The sequence below is a fragment of the Balaenoptera physalus genome (assembly GCF_965194825.1).
Source record: "Balaenoptera physalus genome assembly, chromosome: 4".
Classification (NCBI taxonomy): domain Eukaryota; kingdom Metazoa; phylum Chordata; class Mammalia; order Artiodactyla; family Balaenopteridae; genus Balaenoptera; species Balaenoptera physalus.
The window spans coordinates 55,554,690-55,578,577 of record NC_138891.1 but is presented as its reverse complement, the minus strand read 5'-3'; the positions used below and the strand labels follow the sequence as shown (position 1 = coordinate 55,578,577).

Genomic DNA, 23,888 nt, shown 5'->3' with positions numbered 1-23,888 from the left:
CGAATTTTGGGAGGACACAAACATTCAGTCTGTATAGCACTCCCTAATTTACTGGGCATCCTACCATTCCCTGAAACCCAGATAAATTTCTCCCTTTTCCTATAAATTCTTTTTTGAATGCCACAAGGTAATAATTTCTCTGTTCACTGAATCCCAATAGCACTTCTTACCTGTAGCATTCATTGGGCACTTTGCATAAGTAAGTGTTCTGGAAATTTATTTGAATTATGATTTATATATTTTACCTCTTGAGTTAGGCTAAATTCCTTGAAGGTAGGGATCGTATATTGCCAGTTTTCATCAGTATGCTGGCACAGAGCAGTGTTCAATGAGGATTTATTTATGAGAATGAGAGTCAATCAGTTTTAGATGTAATATCATAGGACTTGAAATCTTTGAATTTTCTGATGCCAAATAATGGGGAAAATTCTTTCACATATTCCAAAAATAAGATATTTCAGTGTTTAGTGACACTCCTTTTTGTTTTAATGTCTCCTCTGAGACATGATCCAAATTCCAAATGCAACATTTAGCTTTATACAGTGAACTGTCAACAGCTTTCTTAAAAAGCAAATCACATTTGACTTCCTTCTTGTATATTTGATGAGAATTGTCATAACACCATTGGTTTGAAGAGTGAGATTCTTACATGGATAACATCTTTAAAGGTTCCTTAACAAACATTAAAAAAAAAAAAGAACACTGTTCACCAAATGTTCTTTTGTACAATGTAATTAACAATTTTATCTTTTCTCCAAATAGTTGTCATTATAAATAATCAATTTTTCCATCTTCCTAAAGTCTATATCATCCTGTCATACTCATCTTTTTTCCTTTGAACATTTCCTCTCCTATAAAGGAAGAGCTTCCAAGAATTGAGAGTAGAAAGTCTACTGCAATTTTGAAATTTTTGTGTCAATAATAATTAGAAATGTGAATTCTCTACCAAGAAAAAAAATAAAGTAGGATGATTTGTTATATATTTGAGAAATAAAGTAAAAATTCATGACAATCTTGGAATAAAGGTCAGTTAGAAAAATAAGAATGGAGTATTTAATCTATCTGTACTGTTGGCATATATGTGAAAATAGAGCCAAGGAGAAGAATGCAAACATGTATTTTTTCAATAATTAGAGTAATAGTTTAAAATAATGCCAAAATATTGAATCATAAGCTTTCAACTACAAAGTTTGTTATATGAGTTAGTTAGAACATTATCATAATCAACATTTTGGGCCTTGCACACTGGAATACAAGGTATGCTGTAATCATATTATTAACAGGAGAAAATATCACTTGCTTAATCATTGTTAACTCAGAGGAAAACAAATATTTTCTTTTCTACTCCAAATGCCTGATAAAGTAAATTGTGGAAGGGATAATAAAGTTTACTATACACATAACTCAGACCACAGAGAGGTCTCCTGTATTTAGTGCAAGTGCCAAAAAGGGCAAAGGGAGAAAGTTTTATATATTTCATAATATATAAAAATATGTCCTTAATATAGGATACTAATATCTGAATTTTTTATAAACTAAAAGTGAAAGAAATATAACTTACATAATATATTCTAAAAGATATAATTTATCTACTTTGATTGATAAAGACGTTTTAATAATGCTGGATTTAATAATGTGGTTTAATTTTTCTCTTTAGCAGTCATTACACCTACCATACACTATATTTTACTAAATTACCTTGTTCATTCTGTTTCCCCATCCCCCCCAGCTGGAATATAACCTCATCAGGGCAGATGTTTTTAACTTGCGGTGACTCCTTTCTCTGGTGCTTACAAGAGTACCTGGGGCTTACAAAGTGCCTTAAAAGCATCTGCTGTGATAAATAAATGTTTTCCAAAGTCTTATGATACAGAGTCACAATGCTAAAAAGATGATACAAAATAAAGATTTTTAAATGTGAATTTGAGATTAAAATCAATCATGAAGGAAAATCCTCAAATATCAGAAGTCAGAAAAGGTTTTTTATTACAAAAGGGTCTCATTCCATCATCTCATTTTATAGATGCAGAAATTAAAGTGTAGAGAGATCAAGTGATTTGTCAGATCACAGAATTTTGGTACTAAAAGGCATCTTAAACCTCATGTAGCCCAAATATTGAGGTGCTTAGGGCTACTTAGCCTGTTTTAATACCTACAGTGGTAATGAGTTCACCACTCTATAAAAGCATCATACTGTTTTTTTGTTTTGTTTTGTTTTGTTTTTAGTAGGTATTTACTGGAGTATAATTGCTTCACAATACTGTGTTTGTTAGTTTCTGTTGCACAACAAAGCAAATCAGCCATATGCATACACATGTCCCTATATCCCCTCCCTCTTGAGCCTCCCTCCCATCTTCCCTATCCCACCCCTCTAGGTCATCACAAAGCACTGAGCTGATTTCCCTGTGCTATGCTACTGCTTCCCACCAGCCAACTATTTTACGTTCCGTAGCGTATATATGTTGATGTTACTTTCACTTCACCCCAGCTTCGCACCCCCCCCATGTCCTCAAGTCCATTTTCTATGTCTACCTCTTTATTCTTGCCCTGAAACTAGGTTCATCAGTACCATTTTTTTTTAAGAACACAACTTGATAGAAATTTTTCTCATATGTAATTAAGATTTGTATTCCTATGTTTTAATTCTTTAGTCTTAGTTGTAGCTTTGGTCATACATGATATGTGTAGTCCAGGGTGTTATTTGTGTGTGTGTGTGTGTGTGTGTGTGTGTGTATATATATTATACATATAACTGATGTGGTGCAAAAGTACTTTTATGAAGAGAGTTCTGGGCCAAATAGTTTTCTTACCTTACTGTTTCTCCAACACCTCTTTGTCTCCCGAACCTTTTCCCATGATAAAACCTGAACTAGACATATATATATAAATAATATATATATGCCTACTGTGTGTGTGTACACATACATATATCCAAAAAATATACACATATTTACACACACACGTGTTTTTATTGAATGTTATACACATACATTATATGTGCATCTGTTACACAAAGAGGTGTATGTTTTTGTCTTTCGTGCTTTATACAAAAATCAAATAAAACATTTAAAACAGGTGATCCAAACAAGATGGCAGAGTAGAAGGACGTGAGCTCACCTCTTCTCAAGGAAACACCAAAATCACCACTAACTGGTGAACAACCATTGAAAAAAACCACTGGAACCTACCAAAAAAGATACTGAACATCCAAATACAAAGAAGACATCACAACAAGATGGTAGGAGGGGTTCAATCACGTTAAAATCAAATCCCATACCCCCCAGGTGGATGACCTGCAAACTAAATACATCAAAGAAGTTCTACCACAGGAGTGAAAGGTCTGAGCCCCATGTCAGGCTTCTCAGCCTGGGGGTCTGACAATGGGAGGAGGAACCTCCAGAGAATCTGGCTTTGAAGGCCAGCAGGGTTTGATCGCAAGAATTCCATAGGACTGGGAGAAACAGAAACTCGACTCTTGGAGAGTGCATGCAGGGTCCTGTGCATACCCAGATTCGGGGAAAAAAAACAGTGACCACATAAAAGCCTGGGTCAGACCTACCTGCTAGTATTAGAGGGTCTCCTGTGGATGTGGGGGGCAGCTGTGGTTTACTGCGGGGACAAGGATATTGGCAGCGGCAGTTCTGGGTAGTACACATTGGTGTGAGCCCTTTTGGAAGCCTCCATTTTCTCACCAAGACTTGGTCCCACACAACAGCCTGTAAGCTCCAGTGCTAGGACACCTAAGGCCAAACTACCAACAGGGCAGGAAAACAGCCCCACTCATCAGCAGACAGGCTGCTTAAAGTCTTCCTGAGCAAACAAACAGCTGCCTGCTAAACATGCCCCTTGACGTGGCCCTGGCCACGAGGGAAAAGAACCAGCTACAACCACCAGTGAGCAGGAACCATTCCCTCCAAGCAGGAAGCCTGCACAAGCCTCTTAGACAGCCTCATCCACCAGGGGGCACATAGCAGAAGCAACAACTACAACCTGGCAGCCTGTGGAACAGAAACCACAATCACACAGAAAGTTAGACAAAATGAGATGGCAGAGAAATATGTCCCAGATAAAGCAACAAGACAAAACCCCAGAAGAACAATGAAGTGAAGTGGAGATAGGCAATCTACCCAAAAAGAATTCAGTGTAATGATAGTAAAGATGATCCAAGATCTCAAAAAAAGAATGGAGGCACGGATCAAGAAGATACAAGAAATGTTTAACAAAGACCTAGAAGAACTAAATAACAAACAGAGATGAGCAACACAATAATTGAAATGAAAAATACACTGGAAGGAATCAATAGCAGAATAACTAAGGCAGAAGAATGGATAAGTGAGCTGGAAGACAGAATGGTGGAAATCACTGCCTCAGAACAGAATAAAGAAAAAAGAATGAAAAGAAATGAAAATCTCCTAAAAGACCTCTGGGATGACATTAAATGCACAAACATTCGCATTATAGAGGTCCCAGAAGGAGAAGAGAGAGAGAAAGGACCTGAGAAAATACTTGAAGAGGTAATAGTTAAGAACGTCCCTAACATGGGAAAGAAAACAGTCACCCAAGTCCAGGAAGCACAGGGAGTCCCAGGCAGGATAAACCCAAGGAGGAACATGCCAAGACACATAGTAATCAAACTGACAAAATTTAAAGACAAAGAAAAAATATTAAAAGCAACAAGGGAAAACAACAAATAACATACAAGTGAATTCCCATAAGATTATCAGCAGATTTCTCAGCAGAAACTCCGCAGGCAAGCAGGGAGTGGCATGATATATTTAAAGTAATGAAAGGGAAGAAGCTACAACCAAGAATACTCTACCCAGCAAGGCACTCATTCAGTTTTGACAGCAAAATCAAAAGATTAACAGATAAGCAAGAGCTAAGGGAATTCAGCACCAACAGACAAGTTTTGCAACAAATGCTAAAGGAATTTCTCTAGGCAGAAAAGAAAAGGCCATAACTAGAAACAGAAAATTACAAATGGAAAAGCTCACCAGTAAAAGCAAAAAATACAGTAAAGGTAGGAAATCATCTACACACATATATATCAAAACAAGCAATTGTGTGAAGAGGAGAGCACAAATGCAGGACATTGAAAATGCATTTGAAATGAAAAGAACAGCAACTTAAAACAATCCTGTTATATATAGACTTCTATATCAAAACCTTCTGGTAACTGCAAACCAAAAATCTACAATAGATATACACACAAAAGATAAAGGAATCCAAACACAACACTAAAGTTAGGCATCAAATCACAAGAGAAAACAACAAAATCACCTACAAAAATCATATCCAAAACAATTAACAAAATGGCAGTAAGAACATACATATCAATAATTACCTTAAACATAAACAGATCAAATGCCCCAACCCAAAGACATAGACTAGCTGAATGGATACAAAAATAAGACCCATATATATGCTGTCTATAAGAGACCCACTTGAGATCTAGGGACACATACAGACTGAAAGTGAGGTGATGTAAAAAGTTATTCAGTGCAAATAGAAAAAGAGAGCTGGAATAGCAATGCTCATATCAGAAAAAACAGGCTTTAAAATAACTGTTACAAGACACAAAAAAAGGACACTAGGACACTACATAACGATCCAGGAATCAATCCAAGAAAAAGATATAACAATTGTAAATATATATGCACACAACATTGGAGCACATCAATATGTAAGGAAAACACTAAGAGCCATAAAAGGAGAAATTGACAGTAACACAATAGTGGACTTTAATACTCCACTCTGATCAGTGGACAGATCATCCAGACAGAAAATCAATAAGGAAACACAGGCATTGAATGACACATTATACCAATTGGAGTTAATTGATATTTATAGAGCATTCCATCCAAAAGCAGCAGAATACACATTCTTCTCAAATGTACATGGAACATTCTCCAGGACTGATCAAGAGCTGGCCCACAAAGCGAGCCTGAGTAAATTTAAGAAAATTGAATCATATGAAGCATCTTTTCTGACCACAAAACTATGAGATTAGAAAGCAACTACCAGAAAAAAACCTGTAAAAACCACAAACATGTGGAGGCTAAACAATATGCTATTAAACAACCAGTGGATCACTGAAGAAATCAAAGAGGAAATCAAAAAAATACCTAGAGACAAATGAAAATGAAAGCATGATGATCCAAAACCTAAGGGCTGCAGCAAAAGCAGTTGTAAGAGGGAAGTTTATAGCAATACAATCTTACCTCAGGAAATAAGAAAAATCTCAAATAAACCACCGAACTAACTTTACACCTAAAGCAACTAGAAAAGAAGAACAAACAAAACCCAAAGTTAGTAGAAGGAAAGAAATCATAAAGGTCAGAGCAGAAATAAATGCAGTAGTGACAAAGAAAACAATAGAAAAGATCAATGAAACTAAAAGCTGGTTCTTTGAAGAGATAAACAAAATAGATAAACCTTTAGCCAGACTCATCAAGAAAAAAAGGGGGAGGATTCAAATCAATAAAGTTAGAAATGAACAAGAAGTTACAACAGACAGCATAGAAATACAAAGGCTTATGAAAGACTACCACAAGCAACTCTATGCCAATAAAATGGACAACCTGGAAGAAATGGACAAATTCCTAGAATGGTACAATCTCCCAAGACTGAACCAGGAAGAAATAGAAAATATGAACAGACCAATCACAAGTAATGAAGTTGAAACTGCGATTAAAAAACTCCCAGCAAACAAAAGTCCAGGAACAGATGGCTTCACAGGCAAATTTTATCAAACATTCAGAGAAGAGATAACATCTATCTTTCTGAAACTGTTCAAAAGAATCACAGAGGAAGGAACACTCCCAAACTCATTCTACAAGGCCACCATCACCCTGATATCAAAACCAGACAAAGATACCACAAAAAAAGACAATTACAGGCCAATATCACTGATGAACATAGACACAAAAATCCTCAACAAAATACTAGCAAACCGAATCCAACAATACATTAAAAGGATCACAATCCATGATCAAGTGGGATTTATTCCAGGGATGCAAGCCTTTTGCAATATCTGCAAATCAATCAGTGTGATACACCACCTCAACAAATGGAAGAATAAAAACAATATGATCATCTCAGTAGATGCAGAAAAAGTTTTTGACAAAACTGAACACCCATTTATGATTAAAAACTCTCTAGAAGGTGGGCATAGATGGAACCTACCTCAACATAATAAAGGCCATGTATGACAAACCTACAGCCAACATCATAGTAAATATTGAAAAGTTGAAAGCATTCATTCTAAGATCAAGAACAAGACAAAGATGTCCACTCTTGCAACTTTTGTTCAATATAGTTTTAGAAGTCCTAGCCATGGCAATCAGAGAAGAAAAAGAAATAAAGGGAATCCAAACTGGAAAAGAAGAAGTAAAACTGTCACTCTTTGCAGTTGACATGATATTATACAGAGACAAGTCTAAAGATGCTACCAGAAAACTGCTAGAACTCATCAATGAATTCGATAAAGTTGCTGGAGGCAAAATAAATACACAGAAATCTCTTGCATTTCTATACACTAAGAACAAAAGATCAGGAGAAATTAAAGAAACAATCCCCTTTACCATCACATCCAAAAGAATAAAATACCTAGGAATAAACCTACCTGAAGAGGCAAAATACCTATACTCCAAAAACTATAAAACACTAATGAAAGAAATCAAAGATGACACAAACAGAAGGAAAGATATACTATGTTCTTAGACTGGAAGAATCAATATTGCCAAAATGACTATACTACCCAAGGCAATCTACAGATTCAATGCAATCCCTATCAAATTACCAATGACATTTTTCACAGAACTAGAACAAGAAAATCTTAAAATCTGTATGGAGACACAAATGATCCCGAATAGCCAAAGCAATCTTGAGAAAGAAAAATGGAGCAAGAGTAATCATGCTCCCTGTCTTCAGACTATACTACAAAGCTACAGTCATCAAAATAGTATGGTACTGGCACCAAAACAGAAATATAGATTAATGGAATAAGATTGAAATCCCAGAAATAAACCCAGGATCTATGGTCAATCAATCTATGACAAATGAGGAAGACTATACAATGGAGAAACAACAATTTCTTTAATAAATGGTGCTTGGAGAACTGGACAGCTAAATGTAAAAAAAAAAAAAAATGAAATTAGAACATTCTATAACACCATACACAAAAATAAACTCAAAATGGTTTAAAGACCTAAATGTAAGACCGTATATTATAAAACTCTTAGAGGAAAACATAGAACACTCTCTGACATAAATCATAGCAGTATCTTTTTTCTATCTGTCTTCCAGAGTAATGGAAACAAAAACAAAAATAAACAAGTGGGACCTATTTAAACTCAAAAGTTTTTGCACAGCGAGGGAAACCATAAATAAAAGACAACCCACAGAAAGGGAGAAAATATTTGCAGATGATGCAACTGATAAGGGATTAATCTCCAAAATTTACAAACAGCTCATGCAGCTCAATATCAAAAAAGCAAAGAACCCAATAAAAAAATGGGCAGAAGACCCAAATAGACATTTCTCCAAAGAAGACATTCAGGCGGGCAAGAGGCATGTGAAAAGATGCTCAACGTCACTAATTATTTGAGAAATGCAAATCAAAACAACCATGATATATCACCTCACATCAATCAGAATGGCCATCATCAAAAAGTCTACATACAATAAATGCTGGAGTGGGTGTGGAGAAAAGGGAGCCCTCCTACGCTGTTGGTGGAAATGTAATTTGGTACAGCCACTATAGAGAACAGTATGGAGGTTCCTTAAGAAACTAAAAACAGAACCAGCATACAATCCAACAATCCAACTGCTGAGTATATATCTGAAGAAAACTATGGTTTGAAAGGATACATGCACCCCATGTTCATTTCATCACTGTTTACAATAGCCAAGACATGGATGCAACTTAAATGTCCATTGACAGAGGAATGGATAAAGAAGATGTGGTACATATGTACAATGGAATATTACTCATCCATTAAAGAGAATGAAATAATGACATTTGGAGCAACATGGATGGACCTGGAGATTATCATACTAAGTGAAATACGACAGAGAAAGACAAATATCATATGATATCGCTTATGTGCAGAATCTAAAAAAATGATACAAATGTACTTATTTACAAAACAAACAGACTTACAGACTTAGAGAACAAACTTATGGTTGCTTGGGTGAAGGGTCAGGGGGAGGGATAGATGGTTGTTTTGGATTGACATGTACACACTGCTACATTTGAAATAGGTAACCAACAAGGACATAATGTATAGCACAGGGAATGCTGCTCAATACTCTGTAATAACCTAAATTGGTAAAGAACTTGAAAAAGAATAGATACATGTATATGTATAACTGAATCACTTTGCTGTACACCTGAAACTAACACAACATTGTTAATCAACTATACTCCAACATAAAATAAAAATCTTTTAAAAAGAAACAGAAAAAACATTTTTAGTAAAGTGAGAGACAGGACATTCTCTGAAGTCTGCCCTATTATTTTGGCCAGTCATTTAGCCTTTCTGATACAAGTTTTTCCATCTATAAGATGGAGACACTAAGAGTACCCAATCCATTGGCTGTTTTGCCGGGATTAAATTAATTAATGCGTGGAGAGTCTTTAACATAGTGCCTGAGACATATTTAGTGGTCAATAAATATTACTTATTAAAAAAAAAACCAAAACATTTAAAACATGTTATCTTTTAAACTCCATTTTCCCTCTTTGTTTAATTTCTACTATTTCCGGAACCTCAAAAACAAGTACATATTTGTATCATCCTCTAAGAGCCTAAATTGAATCCCTCTTCTATGTGAAAATTGTTTTATTAAAATATGATAAATTGTTAAAATGTTTTCAGAAGTCACTCTGTTGTGACCCTCTAACCAAATATATCTAATCCCCTGGTTGTTTCAAGATTCCTGTAAATTCCACTCTCCTCTGAATATTAAACATACTTAACTCCCTCTTAAAATGTAGTTTCTAGAATTAAACACAATGCTCTAGAAGTGGACTTACTAGGACAGACTAATATAGACTTATCTCCTGATTCATTCAAGAAAGTGTATTTCTCACAGTACAACCTATAAATCCATTTGGTTTTTCAGTAGCTATGACACATTTGATTCATATTGACTTTAATTGTAAAAAAAAATCTTAGTCATTTTGTATATGATACTGCTAAACCATTATCATATAGATATAAATTATATCTACAGAAAATATCAATATTTACAGATATAAAGAAAAATAAAGTTTTCTTTATTCTCTATTTATGCAGTTGAACTTTGCTTTAAGGGAGGAGAATGCTCCTCAAATTGTAAATATAGGACTTCCCTGGTGGCGCAGTGGTTAAGAATTCACCTGCCAATGCAGGGGACACAGGTTCGAGACCTGGTCCAGGAAGATCCCACATGCCGTGGAGCAACTAAGCCTGTGCACCACAGCTACTGAGCCTGCGCTCTAGAGCCCGCATGCCACAACTACTGAAGCCCGCGCTCCTAGACCCCATGCTCCACGCAAGGAGAAGCCCGCGCACCACAATGAAGAGTAGCCCCCGCTTGCCGCAACTAGAGAAAGCCTGCATGCAGCAACAAAGACCCAATGCCACCAAAAATAAATAAATAAATTTGTTTAAAAAAATTGTAGATATAATAATTTCTTCACATTAAAAAAATAGTGTTATGTTCACAGAAGGTACATATTCTGAACGTTAAACACAAATATTTCATTGAGAGGCATAAAAATACAAATTTTGAGCACACATCCTACCTGTAAAACCCTGGGGGGGTGCGCTGCACCAGGAAGCTCTTCTCCATGTCTTGGAGAACCTCATTCAGCATCCGCACACGGATGGGAGCTCTTTCCTTGGGGTCATTAGCAGGACGCATCTCATCTGATTGAAAGAGTTCAGCGCTCTCCCGCAGGCGTGAGGCCAGGGCTAGCAGTTGAGGTGTGTTGGGTTGATCACCTGGTAAAGATAAATGGGCCAATCTCAGAAGAGAGAATATCAAGGGCACAAAGTAAACATTTTATAATCATGATGTCAAAGGAAGATTCACCATCAATTCTACTTTTATAATCCTTCCACCAAAAATATTCTGGCTAAATATATTCGACTAAAAGTATTAAATTTATTTACTACTACTACTGATTACTGCTAATAATAATAATACCAGTAAATAGGAACTGATTGTTGAGAGACTGCAATGTTCCTGGCACTGTCAAGCCCTTCACATAATTATCTTATTTAATATTCACCCAACCCTGTGTTGGCATGTCCATTTCATAGAAGCTGAGAATTAATTAAGGTAAGCAAACTGCCACAGATCATCAAGCAAGTAAATGACAGGTAAGAATTAGAAGCCTTATCTTTCTGACTCAAAAATTCATGCTCTTAATGGAGTATCCTGTATTTCAGGAAAAAAAATGTAAAACGAATTGTTATCTTCCCTTCTGAGAACATGAAATATGTTACCCTATATTGTTATGTGTCTACTGGGTTCTTTTTACTTTGCTAGAGTGTTCCTGTAATTTGAAGTTGAAATACACCTTTGATTTGAAAATACACTAAAAACTATCTTATGTAATGTTTGTATTGTTTTGTTTTCCTTTTGAGATGATTTTTGTTTGTTGTTTTTTTTTCCTTTTGTTATGTAACTTACTGGAAGTCATTCTGATATGAATGGTGGTAGCAAAAGGATCACAGGATGTTCCTTTGACTAAGGGAAAGGTTGCATTTTATAGTAGTTACAGCCACCAGATCCTGGAGCCAGATGACTTGAGTTCAGATCCCTGCTCTACCACTTAGTAGCTGTGTGTGATGTTGGGCAAGTTACTGAGCCTTAGTGTCCTTATCTGTGAAATGAACATAATAATAGCACCTGCTTTATAACTTTGTTAATGAGAGTTAAATGATTAATATTTGTAAAGTACTCCCCTACAGGTAGGCAGTTCCTAGCTGGTGTTTAAACTTAATACCTTGTTTAAAAAGCATTCTTTAATCATATCACAAGGGGGTCTTCCATCATCATCTTCTTCCAGATAGCTGCACCATTAGATGCAGTCTTTGGATGAGGCGACAGTCGGTGGTGTCATTCTCAGACTAGGTACAACTGACTCCAACAAGGTCAGCACTGCACTAGGGAGGATTACTTCAAGTCAAGGTAATGAGATGCACATGGACCTGGTAAATCTCAGCTGGAAATCCTGAGAGCGTGGCATTAAGATAAACAGGTGGAGGATTGAAAAGAGGCCTTATGGAACCTTCACTTAGGAAAGTCTTGGCAAAAGGGAAACGTCACAAAGGAACTCTTTCTTTAAATGAAGTCTAAGGGTAAGGGTCACCAACTCCCAAAACACCTGGTCTTTGTGAAAATGCAGATTCCCAGACATGCTGAATTTCTCTAGGGTCCAGGAATCAAAATTTCAACATGCTACTCAGATTATTACTTACATCTTAAAGTTTAAGAAGCACTGTAGAGAGGTTATGTGCTAAGAAAATGAAAACTAGTTTAGAATTATAACTGTGGTATAAAATATGTCTGTCATAGAATTACTAACCTTTCATATAGTGATCTTTATTTTCTCTCACCTTCATTTGATGGGGATGATTTTATATGTCAGTTTCATTATAGCCCAGCATAGTTCTGACACTCAATAATTGTTTACTGTTTACTGAATAAATGAAGTAGATTCAATAACATATTTTTAGAAAAAATACAATAAAAAATGAAAACTATGTAAAGAAATAAATGGTTTTTATGAGGGCTGCAAAGAGAGAGCCTTCTTTGTAGCGCTCTGTTCACTGAAATTAACAAAATGAATAAAATCAATTGTAGGAGTTCATAGGGTTTTGGTATTTTGATGTTTTCATTAGTAATCTTGTTTGATTTCAGAACAAAACTTGAGGATGCAAGAAGTGATATTTCTGCTCATTGAGAAAATCTAGCCTCTTAAATGATAATGACATTTTATGAAAATATGGTTTATCTTATTATGGTTAACCAAATTTAATATATGGAAAACTTATAGAAAATATATTTTTGCACAAGGAAAGAATAAGATGGATAAGACACATTTGGATGACACTAGAAAGACTGAACAACAGAAAAAGCAAGTTCGACATCCTTAAGAGTCTTCCATTTAAAAAGGAAAAATTTCTTCATATCTAACATACACTACAGAATTGAAGACATTACCACTAAATCAAGTGAGACAAATTGTACCATTTACCTTATTTAGCTTTAAATGAATTTATCTTTCATGGTGGTGTGGGCGGAGAAAATTGACAGCTTTAGGAACTGGCTGGTTCCAGAAAGGATCCTGATAGTGGAGACCTGCCACCACAGCATACCCTATGCATTACTTCAAGGATATGAGGTTACAGATTGAAAAGTAGCTTTACTTCCAATGTTCACACAGTCATTTTGATATATAACTGATGTTCCAAAGATTCCTCATAGCCATTTCCATGACCCAAATGATTGTCTCTTTGTGATCCTTAGGATAACTACTAGAATGTCAGCTCTGTGAAGGAAGAGATTTTTGTCTGTTTCATTCACTACCATTTCCCCAGCACATAAAACTATGCCTGGCAAATCATTTACTGAATGAATGTGTGAATTATGTACTGTGATCATAGCATCATAGCACCTGCAATATTTTTAGCCTTATCTCTCCTTTCCTTGACTGAAAAGAACCCCATAAGATCAGCAAATATGTTTTCTCTCTCTTTTTATCTCTGTATCCTAGCACAATACCTGATATACAGTAGTCATTTACTAAATATCTTATCGAGTATATGTTGAATTATAAGATTATGTCTTATTTGAGATACATTATTATATTAAATTACACCTAAAAAATCAGGGAGATGTTTAGTGCATGATGAGCATCAACAAATGTTATTTCCTATACTTTCTTGCTAAATATCAATACTAGTTGCAGTCAAAAGGAAAAACATTTTAAAAGAAGGTATTTTAGGGTAATGATAGGTTATATTAAACTAAACTGAATTAAAATATGTCCTACCAATAACACCCCCCCCCCAAACTAAGAATATGTAAAACATCATTTAAGGCACAGTGAATGTCAGAAAACAGAAAACTAATTGAGGCTCTTAACAGTTCAGTTTTAATGAATAATAAGTCCATTTGACCAAAGAACATCAACTAGGAGATAGAGATTTCTCTCAGAGAGGGTGAATACAATTATCTTGAAGTTATACATAGTACATGGAGTCTAAAGATCAAGGACTTGTTATCCAAAACCATAAGAGCCTGGTTTACTTAATCATTATCAATGTGGACTTGAACAGAGTACTTAATACTGATGTTCTGTAGCTTCCTTGGGGAAAATGGTCATTTTACTTTCTAAGCATTTAAATCACTATATAAACACAAGTTACCATTATCAGAGCACATAAACTAAACACAAATTAGTACCAACTCATTTGCTAAAGGCATGCACAAAATACTGTAACGGCTTTACTAACAATTTTATTCTGAGACATTATTTCTTATCACTTCCCCCAAATCATGGCCCCCCACAACTGTATCACACTTCTCCCCATATACACTTTAATAAAGATTTCCAATTTTATTTTGCAGTGCCTGTGAATCTGGAGGCAGTTTTTCTTTCTGTGCACTGGCATCTCAAACCTCTGAAGAACAAGGAAAGGGGTAATACAAAGGGTAAAAGAACTAGGGAGCGAACAAGATGATGGAATAGTAGGATGTGAAGCTCACCTTCTCCCACAAATACATCAAAAATATATCTACATGTGGAACAATTCTAACAGAATATCTACAGAATGCTGACAGAAGACCTCAGACTGCTGAAAGATCAAGAAAATCTCCATGTAACTGGGTAGGAAAAAAGAAAAAAAAGAAAGAAAGGAATTGGGTCAGGACTTGAGCCCCTGGGAGGGAGGTGTGAAAGAGGAAGGGTTTCTGCACCAAGGGAAGCCTCCTCACTGGCAGGGAGATCGGCCGCGACAGAAGGTGAGCTTTAGAGCCTCAGAGGAGAGTGTAGCAGCTGGTTTGTGGTAGCCAGAGCAGAGGGAGAACTGCACAGGTGGTCATTGCTGCCACCCTGCACTCCCCAGCCTGATACACATCCACCAGTGCTGGCAGGGGCTGGGTGCTGGAACTTGGGCTTCAGGGATCAGAACTGGGGAGAGGACTGGGGTTGGTTGTGTGGAGACAGACTAAGGGGGCTGGAATCTAGTGCAACTGTGGCTGGGGGTGTACTCGGAGGAAGCCTGGGCCGCTTAGAGACCAGTCGTCATTGTTTGGGGGGTGCGCGAGGGGAGGAGCTGGGCACAGATTGTAGCCTTTTCCCCTGTGCACATGCTCGCAGAGGGCAGGACACTGCCTGCACGGGCTCCAGGGGCTGTCGTGAGATGCCACTGCCACTTGCCCAAACACCGGGAGCGGTTGTGGGCCCCTGCGCCTCCCCCTCAGACCCCAGGAATGTTCATGAGCCAGCCACTGCTGCCAAACTTGCAGACACCAGGAGTGGTTGCGAGCTGCCTCCACTCCCATCGTGTGCTCCAGGGGCATGCCTGAACCACCACCACTGAGAATCCCAAGACCAGGCACCAGTCACCACATCTGCACACCCCTATCAAGGGGATAATGACCAGTACATGCTGAGGAAAAAGGCGACAGGCATCCATACTAAAAACAGCCTTCGCACCAAATATACTAAACCCACACAAGCTACCCAGGGATGCCCCCACATGTAAATAGCCTTTCAAGACCATAGTAGATAATTGTTTCTCCTAAACTCACAGAGTAAGAGAAATACAAGTAAAATGAAGAAACAGAGGAACCACGCCCAGTTAAAAGACCAAGAGCATTCCCCTGAAAGAACAAATGAAACAGAACTCTTCAGTCTAATAGACACCAGTTTCAAAAAGGAGACAATGAAAATACTGAAGGAATTAAGAAAGCCTAGACAAAAATACAGAGTATTGTAAAAGGAACTAGAAATTGTAAAGAAGAACCAAGAAAATTTAGAAAACTCATTTGCAGAGATGAAAGCTGAGCTAAAGGCAATGAATAGCAGAATGAATAATGCAGAAGAACAAAAAAGTGACCTGGAAGATAGAATAATGGAAATCACCCAATCAGTACAGAAGACAGAAAGCCAAATTAAAAAAAAAAAAAAACAATATAAGAGACCTATAGGATAATATAAAGCATGCCAACCAAATAAAATAGGGATTCCAGAAGGGGAAGAGAGAGAAAAGGGGATTGAAAATGTATTTAAAGAAATTATGGTTGAAAACTTCCCAAACCTAAAGAAGGAAACAGATATCCAGGTACAGGAAGCACCGAGAATCCCAAGCAAGATAAACCCAAACAGACCTACACCAAGACATATTATAATAAAAATGACAAAAGTTAAATATAAAGAGAGGATTCTAAAGGGAGCAAGAGAAAAACAAAGAGTTAATCACAAGGGAACCCCCATAAGGCTGTCAACTGATTTCTCCTCAGAAATGTTGCAGGCCGGAAGGGAATGGTATGATATATTCAAAGTCCTAAAAGGGAAAAATCTGCAACCTAGTATAGTCTATCCAGCAAGATTATCATTTTGAATACAGGGAGAGAGAAAGAATTTCTCAGACAAACAAAAACTAAAAGAATACAGCAATACTAAACCTATCCTAAAGGAAATATTGAAAGGTCTTCTCTAAATAGAAGTAAGAATCTATAGGAAAGAGAAAATTACAACTGGAAAATAAATCACTTAAATATGCCAGTACACAGATTGAAAAAAAAATAAAAAAATTTTCTGTGAAAGTGATGATAACAATAATGAACAGCAAAAAAGATGAACATGAAGATGTAAAAGAGGACATCAGAATCATAAAATGTGGGGGAGGAGAGTAAGAATATGTAGATGTTTTTTCCTAGAATGTGTTTGAGCCAGTATGACTACCTGTCAAAGGCAAGTAGATATAGGAAGGGGTTAACATACTTGAAAAACAGGGCAACCACAAATCAGAAACATACAACAGATTGGCTAAAACCAAAAGGAAGAGAATATAAGTGTAATACAAAAGAAAATCATCAAACCACAAAAGGAAAAACAAAAAAAAGGACAAAGAAGAAATATAAAATCAATGGGAAAACAAGGTTTAAAATGGCAATAGATACATAACTATCAATAATTACCTTAAATGTCAATGGACTAAATGATCCAATCAAAAGACACAGAGTGGCAGATTGGATAAAAGAATAAGAGCCTACTGTATGATGCCTACAAGAGACCCACTTTAGGGCAAAGGAGACACATAAATTGAAAGTGAGGGGGTGGAAAAAGATATTTCATGCAAACGGAAATGACAAGAAGGTGGGGGTCGCAATACTCACATCAGACAAAATAGACTTTAAAACAAAGGCCGTAAAGAAAGATAAAGAAGGACACTATATAATAATAAAAGCACCAATACAAGATTTTACACTTGTCAATATATATGCACCTAATATAGGAGCACCCAAATACATAAAAGAAATACTAACAGACATAAAGGGAGGAATTGACAGGAATACAATAATAGTTGCAGGCAGAGAAACAATAAGGCCACAAAGATCCTAAATGATAAAACAGAACAGTTAGATGTAATTGATATTTTCAGGGCATTACATGCAAAGAAAACCCCAGAATACACTTTCTTTTCAAGTGCACATGGAACATTCTCTAGGACTGACCACATACTACGGCACCAAATAAGCCTCAACAAATTTAATAGTATAGAAATTATCTCAAACATCTTTTCTGACCACAACAGCATGAAACTAGAAATTAACCACAGAAAAAGAAACAAGAAAAAAACTATTACATGGAGACTAAATACGATGCTACAAAAAAAAAAAAAAAAGGGTCAATGATGAACTCAAAGAGGAAATTTAAAAATACCTTGAGACAAAAGACAGTGAGGGGAGGAGCTTCAAGATGGCAGAAGAGTGAGATGTGGAGATCACCTTCCTCCCCACAAATACATCAGAAATACGTCTACATGTGGAACAACTCCTAAAGAACACCTACTGAACACTGGCAGAAGACCTCAGACCTCCCAAAAGGCAAGGAACTCCCCACGTACCTGGGTAGGGCAAAAGAAAAAAAAAAAAAGACAAAAGAATAGGGACGGGACCTGCACCAGTGGGAAGGAGCTGTGAAGGAGGAAAGGTTTCCACACACTAGGAAGCCCCTTCACGGGCAGAGACTATGGGTGGCAGAGGGGGGAAGCTCCGGAGCTACGGAGGAGAGCGCAGCAATGGGAGTGTGGAGGGCAAAGTGGAGAGATTCCCGCACAGAGGATCGGTGGTGACCAGCGCTCACCAGCCCGGGAGGCTTGTCTGCTCACCCACCGGGACGGGCGGGGGCTGGGAGCTGAGGCTTGGGCTTTGGAGGTCGGGTTGCAGGGAGAGGACTGGGGTTGGCTGCATGAACACAGCCTGGAAGGGGCTAGTGCGCCACAGCTAGCCAGGAGGGAGTCCGGGAAAAAGTCTGGAGCTGCTGAAGAGGCAAGAGACTTTTTCTTGCCTCTTTGTTTCCAGGTGTGCGAGGAGAGGGGATTAAGAGTGCCGCTTAAAGGAGCTCTGGAGACGAGCGCGAGCTGCGGCTATCAGCGCGGACCCCATAGACGGGCATGAGACTCTAAGGCTGCTACTGCAGCCACCAAGAAGCCTGTGTGCAAGCATAGGTCACTATCCACACCTCTCCTACCGGGAGCCTGTGCAGCCCGCCACTGCGAGGGTCCCATGATCCAGGGACAATTTCCCTGGGAGAACGCACGGCGTGCCTCAGGCTGGTGTAACGTAACGCCAGGCTCTGCCACCACATGCTCGTCCCACATCCGTACCCCTCCCTCCCCCTGGCCTAAGTGAGCCAGAGGCCCCGAATCAGCTGCTTTCTTAACCCCGTCTTGTCTGAGCAAAGAACAGACGCCCTCAGGTGCCCCACACGCAGAGGCGGGTCCAAGTCGAAAGCTGAACCCTGGGAGCTGTGCGAACAAAGAAGAAAAAGGGAAATCACTCCCAGCAGCCTCAGGAGCAGTGGGTTAAATCTCCACAATCAACTTGATGTACCCTGCATCTGTGGAGTGCCTGAATAGACAAGGAATCATCCCAAATTGAGGAGGTGGACTTTGGGAGCAATGATATATGTATTTTTTTCACTTTTCCTCTTTTTGTGAGTGTGTATGTGTATGCTTCTGTGTGTGATTTTGTCTGTATAGCTTCGCTTTTACCATTTGTCCTAGGGTTCTAGCTGTACTTTTTTTTTTTAATTACTTAAAAAAACTTTTTTCTTAATTACTTAAAACTTTTTTCTTAATTATTTTTTACTTTTTATTTTAATAATTTTATGTTTTTATTTTACTTCATTTTATTTTATCTTATTTTATCTTCTTCTTTCTTTCTTTTTTCCTCCCTTTTATTCTAAGCTGTGTGGAGGACAGGCCCTTGGTGCTCCAGCCAGGCGTCAGGGCTGTGCCACTGACTTGCGAGAGCCAAGTTCAGGACACGGGTCCACAAGAGAACTCCCAGCTCCACGTAATATCAAACGGCGAAAATCTCCCAGAGATCTGCATCTCAATGCCAAGGCCCAGCTCCACTCAACGACCAACAAGCTACAGTGCTGGACACCCTATACCAAACAACTAGCAAGACAGGAACACAACCCCAGCCATTAGCACAGAGGCTGCCTAAAATCATAATAAGGCCACAGACACCCTAAAGCACACCACCAGATATGGATCTGCCCACCAGAAAGACAAGATCGAGCATCATCCACCAGAACACAGGTAGTAGTTCCCTCCACCAGGAAGCCTACACAAACCACTGAACCAACCTTAGCCACTGGGGACAGACACCAAAAACAACGGGAACTACGAACCTGCAGCCTGCGAAAAGGAGACCCCAAACACAGTAAGTTAAGCAAAATGAGAAGACAGAAAAACACACAGCAGTTAAAGGAGCAAGGCAAAAACCCACCAGACCTAACAAATGAAGAGGAAACAGGCAGTCTACCTGAAAATTCAGAATAATGATAGTAAAGATGATCAAAATCTTGGAAATAGAATGGAGAAAATACAAGAAACGTTTAACAAGGACCTAGAAGAACTAAAGAGCAAAAAAAAAAAAAAAATGTGATGAACAACACAATAAATGAAATTCAAAATTCTCTAGAAGGGATCAATAGCAGAATAACTGAGGCAGAAGAACGGATAAGTGACGTGGAAGATAAAATAGTGGAAATAACTACTGCAGAGCAGAATAAAGAAAAAAGAATGAAAAGATTTGAGGACAGTCTCAGAGACCACTGGGACAACATTAAATGCACCAACATTCGAATTATAGGGGTCACAGAAGAAGAAGAGAAAAAGGGACTGCGAAAACATTTAAAGAGATTATAGTTGAAAACTTTCCAAATATGGGAAAGGAAATAGTTAATCAATTCCAGGAAGCACAGAGTCCCATACAGTATAAATCCAAGGAGAAACACGCCAAGACACATATTAATCAAACTATCAAAAATCAAACACAAAGAACAAATATTAAAAGCAGCAAGGGAAAAACAACAAATAACACATAAGGGAATCCCCATAAGTTTAACAGCTGATCTTTCAGCAGAAACTCTGCAAGCCAGAAGGGAGTGGCAGCACATATTTAAAGTGATGAAAGAGAAAAACGTACAACCAAGATTACCCAGCCAAGGATCTCATTCAGATCTGATGGAGAAATTAGGAACTTTACAGACAAGCAAAAGCTATGAGAATTCAGCACCACCAAACCAGCTTCACAAGAAATGCTAAAGGAACTTCTCTAGGCAGGAAACACAAGAGAAGGAAAAGACCTGCAATAATAAACCCAAAACAAGAAAATGGTAGTAGGAACATACATATTGACAATTACCTTATATGTAAATGGATTAAATGCTCCCATCAAAAGACATAGACTGGCTGAATGGATACAAAAACAAGACCCGTATATGTGCTGTCTACAAGAGACCCACTTCAGCCCTAGGGACACATACAGACTGAAAGTGAGGGGATGCAAAAAGATATTCCATGCAAATGGAAATCAAAGCTGGAGTAGCAATTCTCATATCAGACAAAATAGACTTTAAAACAAACACTATTAAAAGAGACAAAGAAGGACACTACATAATGATCAAGGGATCAATCCAAGAAGAAGATATAACAATTGTAAATATTTATAAACCCAATATAGGAGCACTTCAATACATAAGGCAAATGCTAACAGCCATAAAAGGGGAAATCGACAGTAACACAATCATAGTAGGGGACTTGAACACCCCACTTTCACCAATGGACAGATCATCCAAAATGAAAATAAATAAGGAAACACAAGCTTTAAATGATACATTAAACAAGAAGGAATTAATTGATATTTATAGGACATTCTATCCAAAAACAAGAGAATACACATTATTCTGAAGTGCTCATGGAACATTCTCCAGGATAGATCATATCTTGGGTCACAAATCAAGCCTTGGTAAATTTCAGAAAATTGAAATTGTATCAAGTATCTTTTCTGACCACAGTACTATGAGACTAGATATCATTTACAGGAAAAAATCTATAAGAAATACACATGGAGGCTGAACAACACAGTACTTAATAACCAAGAGATCACTGAAGAAATCAAAGAGGAAATCAAATAACTAGAAAGAAATGAAAATGAAAACACGATGATCCAAACCTATGGGATGCAGCAAAAGCAGTTCTAAGAGGGAAGTTTATAGCAATACAATCTTAAGAAACAAGAAACATCTCAAATAAACAACCTAACCTTACACCTAAAGCAGTTAGAGAAAGAGGAACAAAAAAACCCTAAAGTTAGCAGAAGGAAAGAAATCATTAAGATCAGATCAGAAATAAATGAAAAAGAAATGAAGGAAACGATAGCTAGGATCAATAAAACTAAAAGCTGGTTCTTTGAGAAGATAAACAAAATTGATAAACGACTAGCCAGACTCATCAAGAAAAAAAGGGAGAAGACTCAAATCAATAGAAATGAAAATGGAGAAGTAACAACTGACACTGCAGAAATACAAAGGATCATGAACAATTACTACAAGCAACTATATGCCAATAAAATGGACACCCTGGAAGAAATGGACAAATTCTTAGAAATGCATAACCTTCCGAGACTGAACCAGGAAGAAACAGAAAATATGAACAGACCAATCACAAGCACTGAAATTGAAACTGTGATTAAAAATCTTCCAACAAACAAAAGCCCAGGACCAGATGGCTTCACAGGCGAAGTCTGTCAAACATTTAGAGAAGAGCTAACACCTATCCTTCTCAAACTCTTCCAAAATGTAGCAGAGGGAGGAACACTCCCAAACTCATTCTATGAGGCCACCATCACCCTGATACCAAAACCAGACAAAGATGTCACAAAGAAAGAAAACTACAGGCCAAAATCACTGATGAACATAGGTGCAAAAATCTTCAACAACATACTAGCAAACAGAATCCAACAGCACATTAAAAGGATCATACACTATGATCAAGTGGGCTTTATCCCAGGAATGCAAGGATTCTTCAATATACGCAAATCAATCAATGTTATACACCATATTAACAAATTGAAGGAAAAAAAAACATATGATCATCTCAAGAGATGCAGAGAAAGCTTTCAACAATATTCAACACCCATTTATGATAAAAACTCTCCAGAAAGTAGGCATAGAGGGAACTTTCCTCAACATAATAAAGGCCATATATGACAAACCCACAGCCAACACTGTCCTCAATGGTGAAAAATTGAAAGCATTTCCACTAAGATCAGGAACAAGACAAGGTTGCCCACTCTCACCACTATTATTCATCATAGTTTTGGAAGTTTTAGCCACACCAATCAGAGAAGAAAAAGAAATAAAAGGAATACAAATCGGAAAAGAAGAAGTAAAGCTGTCACTGTTTGCAGATGACATGATACTATACATAGAGAATCCTAAAGATGCTACCAGAAAAATACTAGAGCTAATCAATGAATTTGGTAAAGTTGCAGGATAAAAAGTTAATGCAAAGAAATCTGTTGCATTCCTATATACTAATGATGAAAAATCTGAAAGTGAAATTAAGAAAACACCACCATTTAACATTGGAACAAAAAGAATAAAATATCTAGGAATAAACCTACCTAAGGAGACTAAAGGCCTGTATGCAGAAAATTATAAGACACTGATGAAAGAAATTAGGGATGACACAAATAGATGGAAAGATATACCATGTACTTGGATTGGAAGAATCAACATTGTGAAAATGACTCTACTACCCAAAGCAAACTACAGATTCAATGCAATCACTATCAAACTACCACTGGCATTTTTCACAGAAGTAGAACACAAATTTTCACAATTTGTATGGAAACACAAAAGACCCTGAATAGCCAAAGCAATCTTGAGAAAGAAAAACGGAGCTGGAGGAATCAGGCTCCCTGACTTCAGACTATATTACAAAGCCACAGTAATCAAGACAGTATGGTACTGGCATAGAAACAGAAATATAGATCAATGGAACAGGATAGAAAGCCCAGAGATAATCCCACCCACATATGGTCACCTTATCTTTGTTAAAGGAGGCAAGAATATACAGTGGAGAAAAGACAGCCTCTTCAATAAGTGGTGCTGGGAAAACTGGAGAGCTACACGTAAAAGAATGAAATTAGAACACTCCCTAACACCATACACAAAGATAAACTCAAAATGGATTAAAGACGTAAATTTCAGGCAATACACCATCAAACTCTTAGAGGAAAACATAGGCAGTACACTGTATGACATAAATCACAGCAAGATCCTTTTTTACCCACCT

General features: G+C 37.4%; 1 protein-coding gene across 5 annotated transcripts in view; it reads right to left on the bottom strand.

Annotated features, from left to right (window-relative positions):
• NAALADL2 (N-acetylated alpha-linked acidic dipeptidase like 2) overlaps positions 1-23,888 on the bottom strand; it is a 1,434,969-nt gene that overhangs the window by 64,483 nt on the left and 1,346,598 nt on the right. For all 5 annotated transcript variants that reach the window (XM_082458958.1, XM_082458959.1, XM_082458957.1 and 2 more), the window contains one exon: positions 10,793-10,991. In XM_082458958.1, the coding sequence (XP_082315084.1) occupies positions 10,793-10,991 (199 nt within the window). The remainder of the gene's footprint in view (positions 1-10,792; positions 10,992-23,888) is intronic.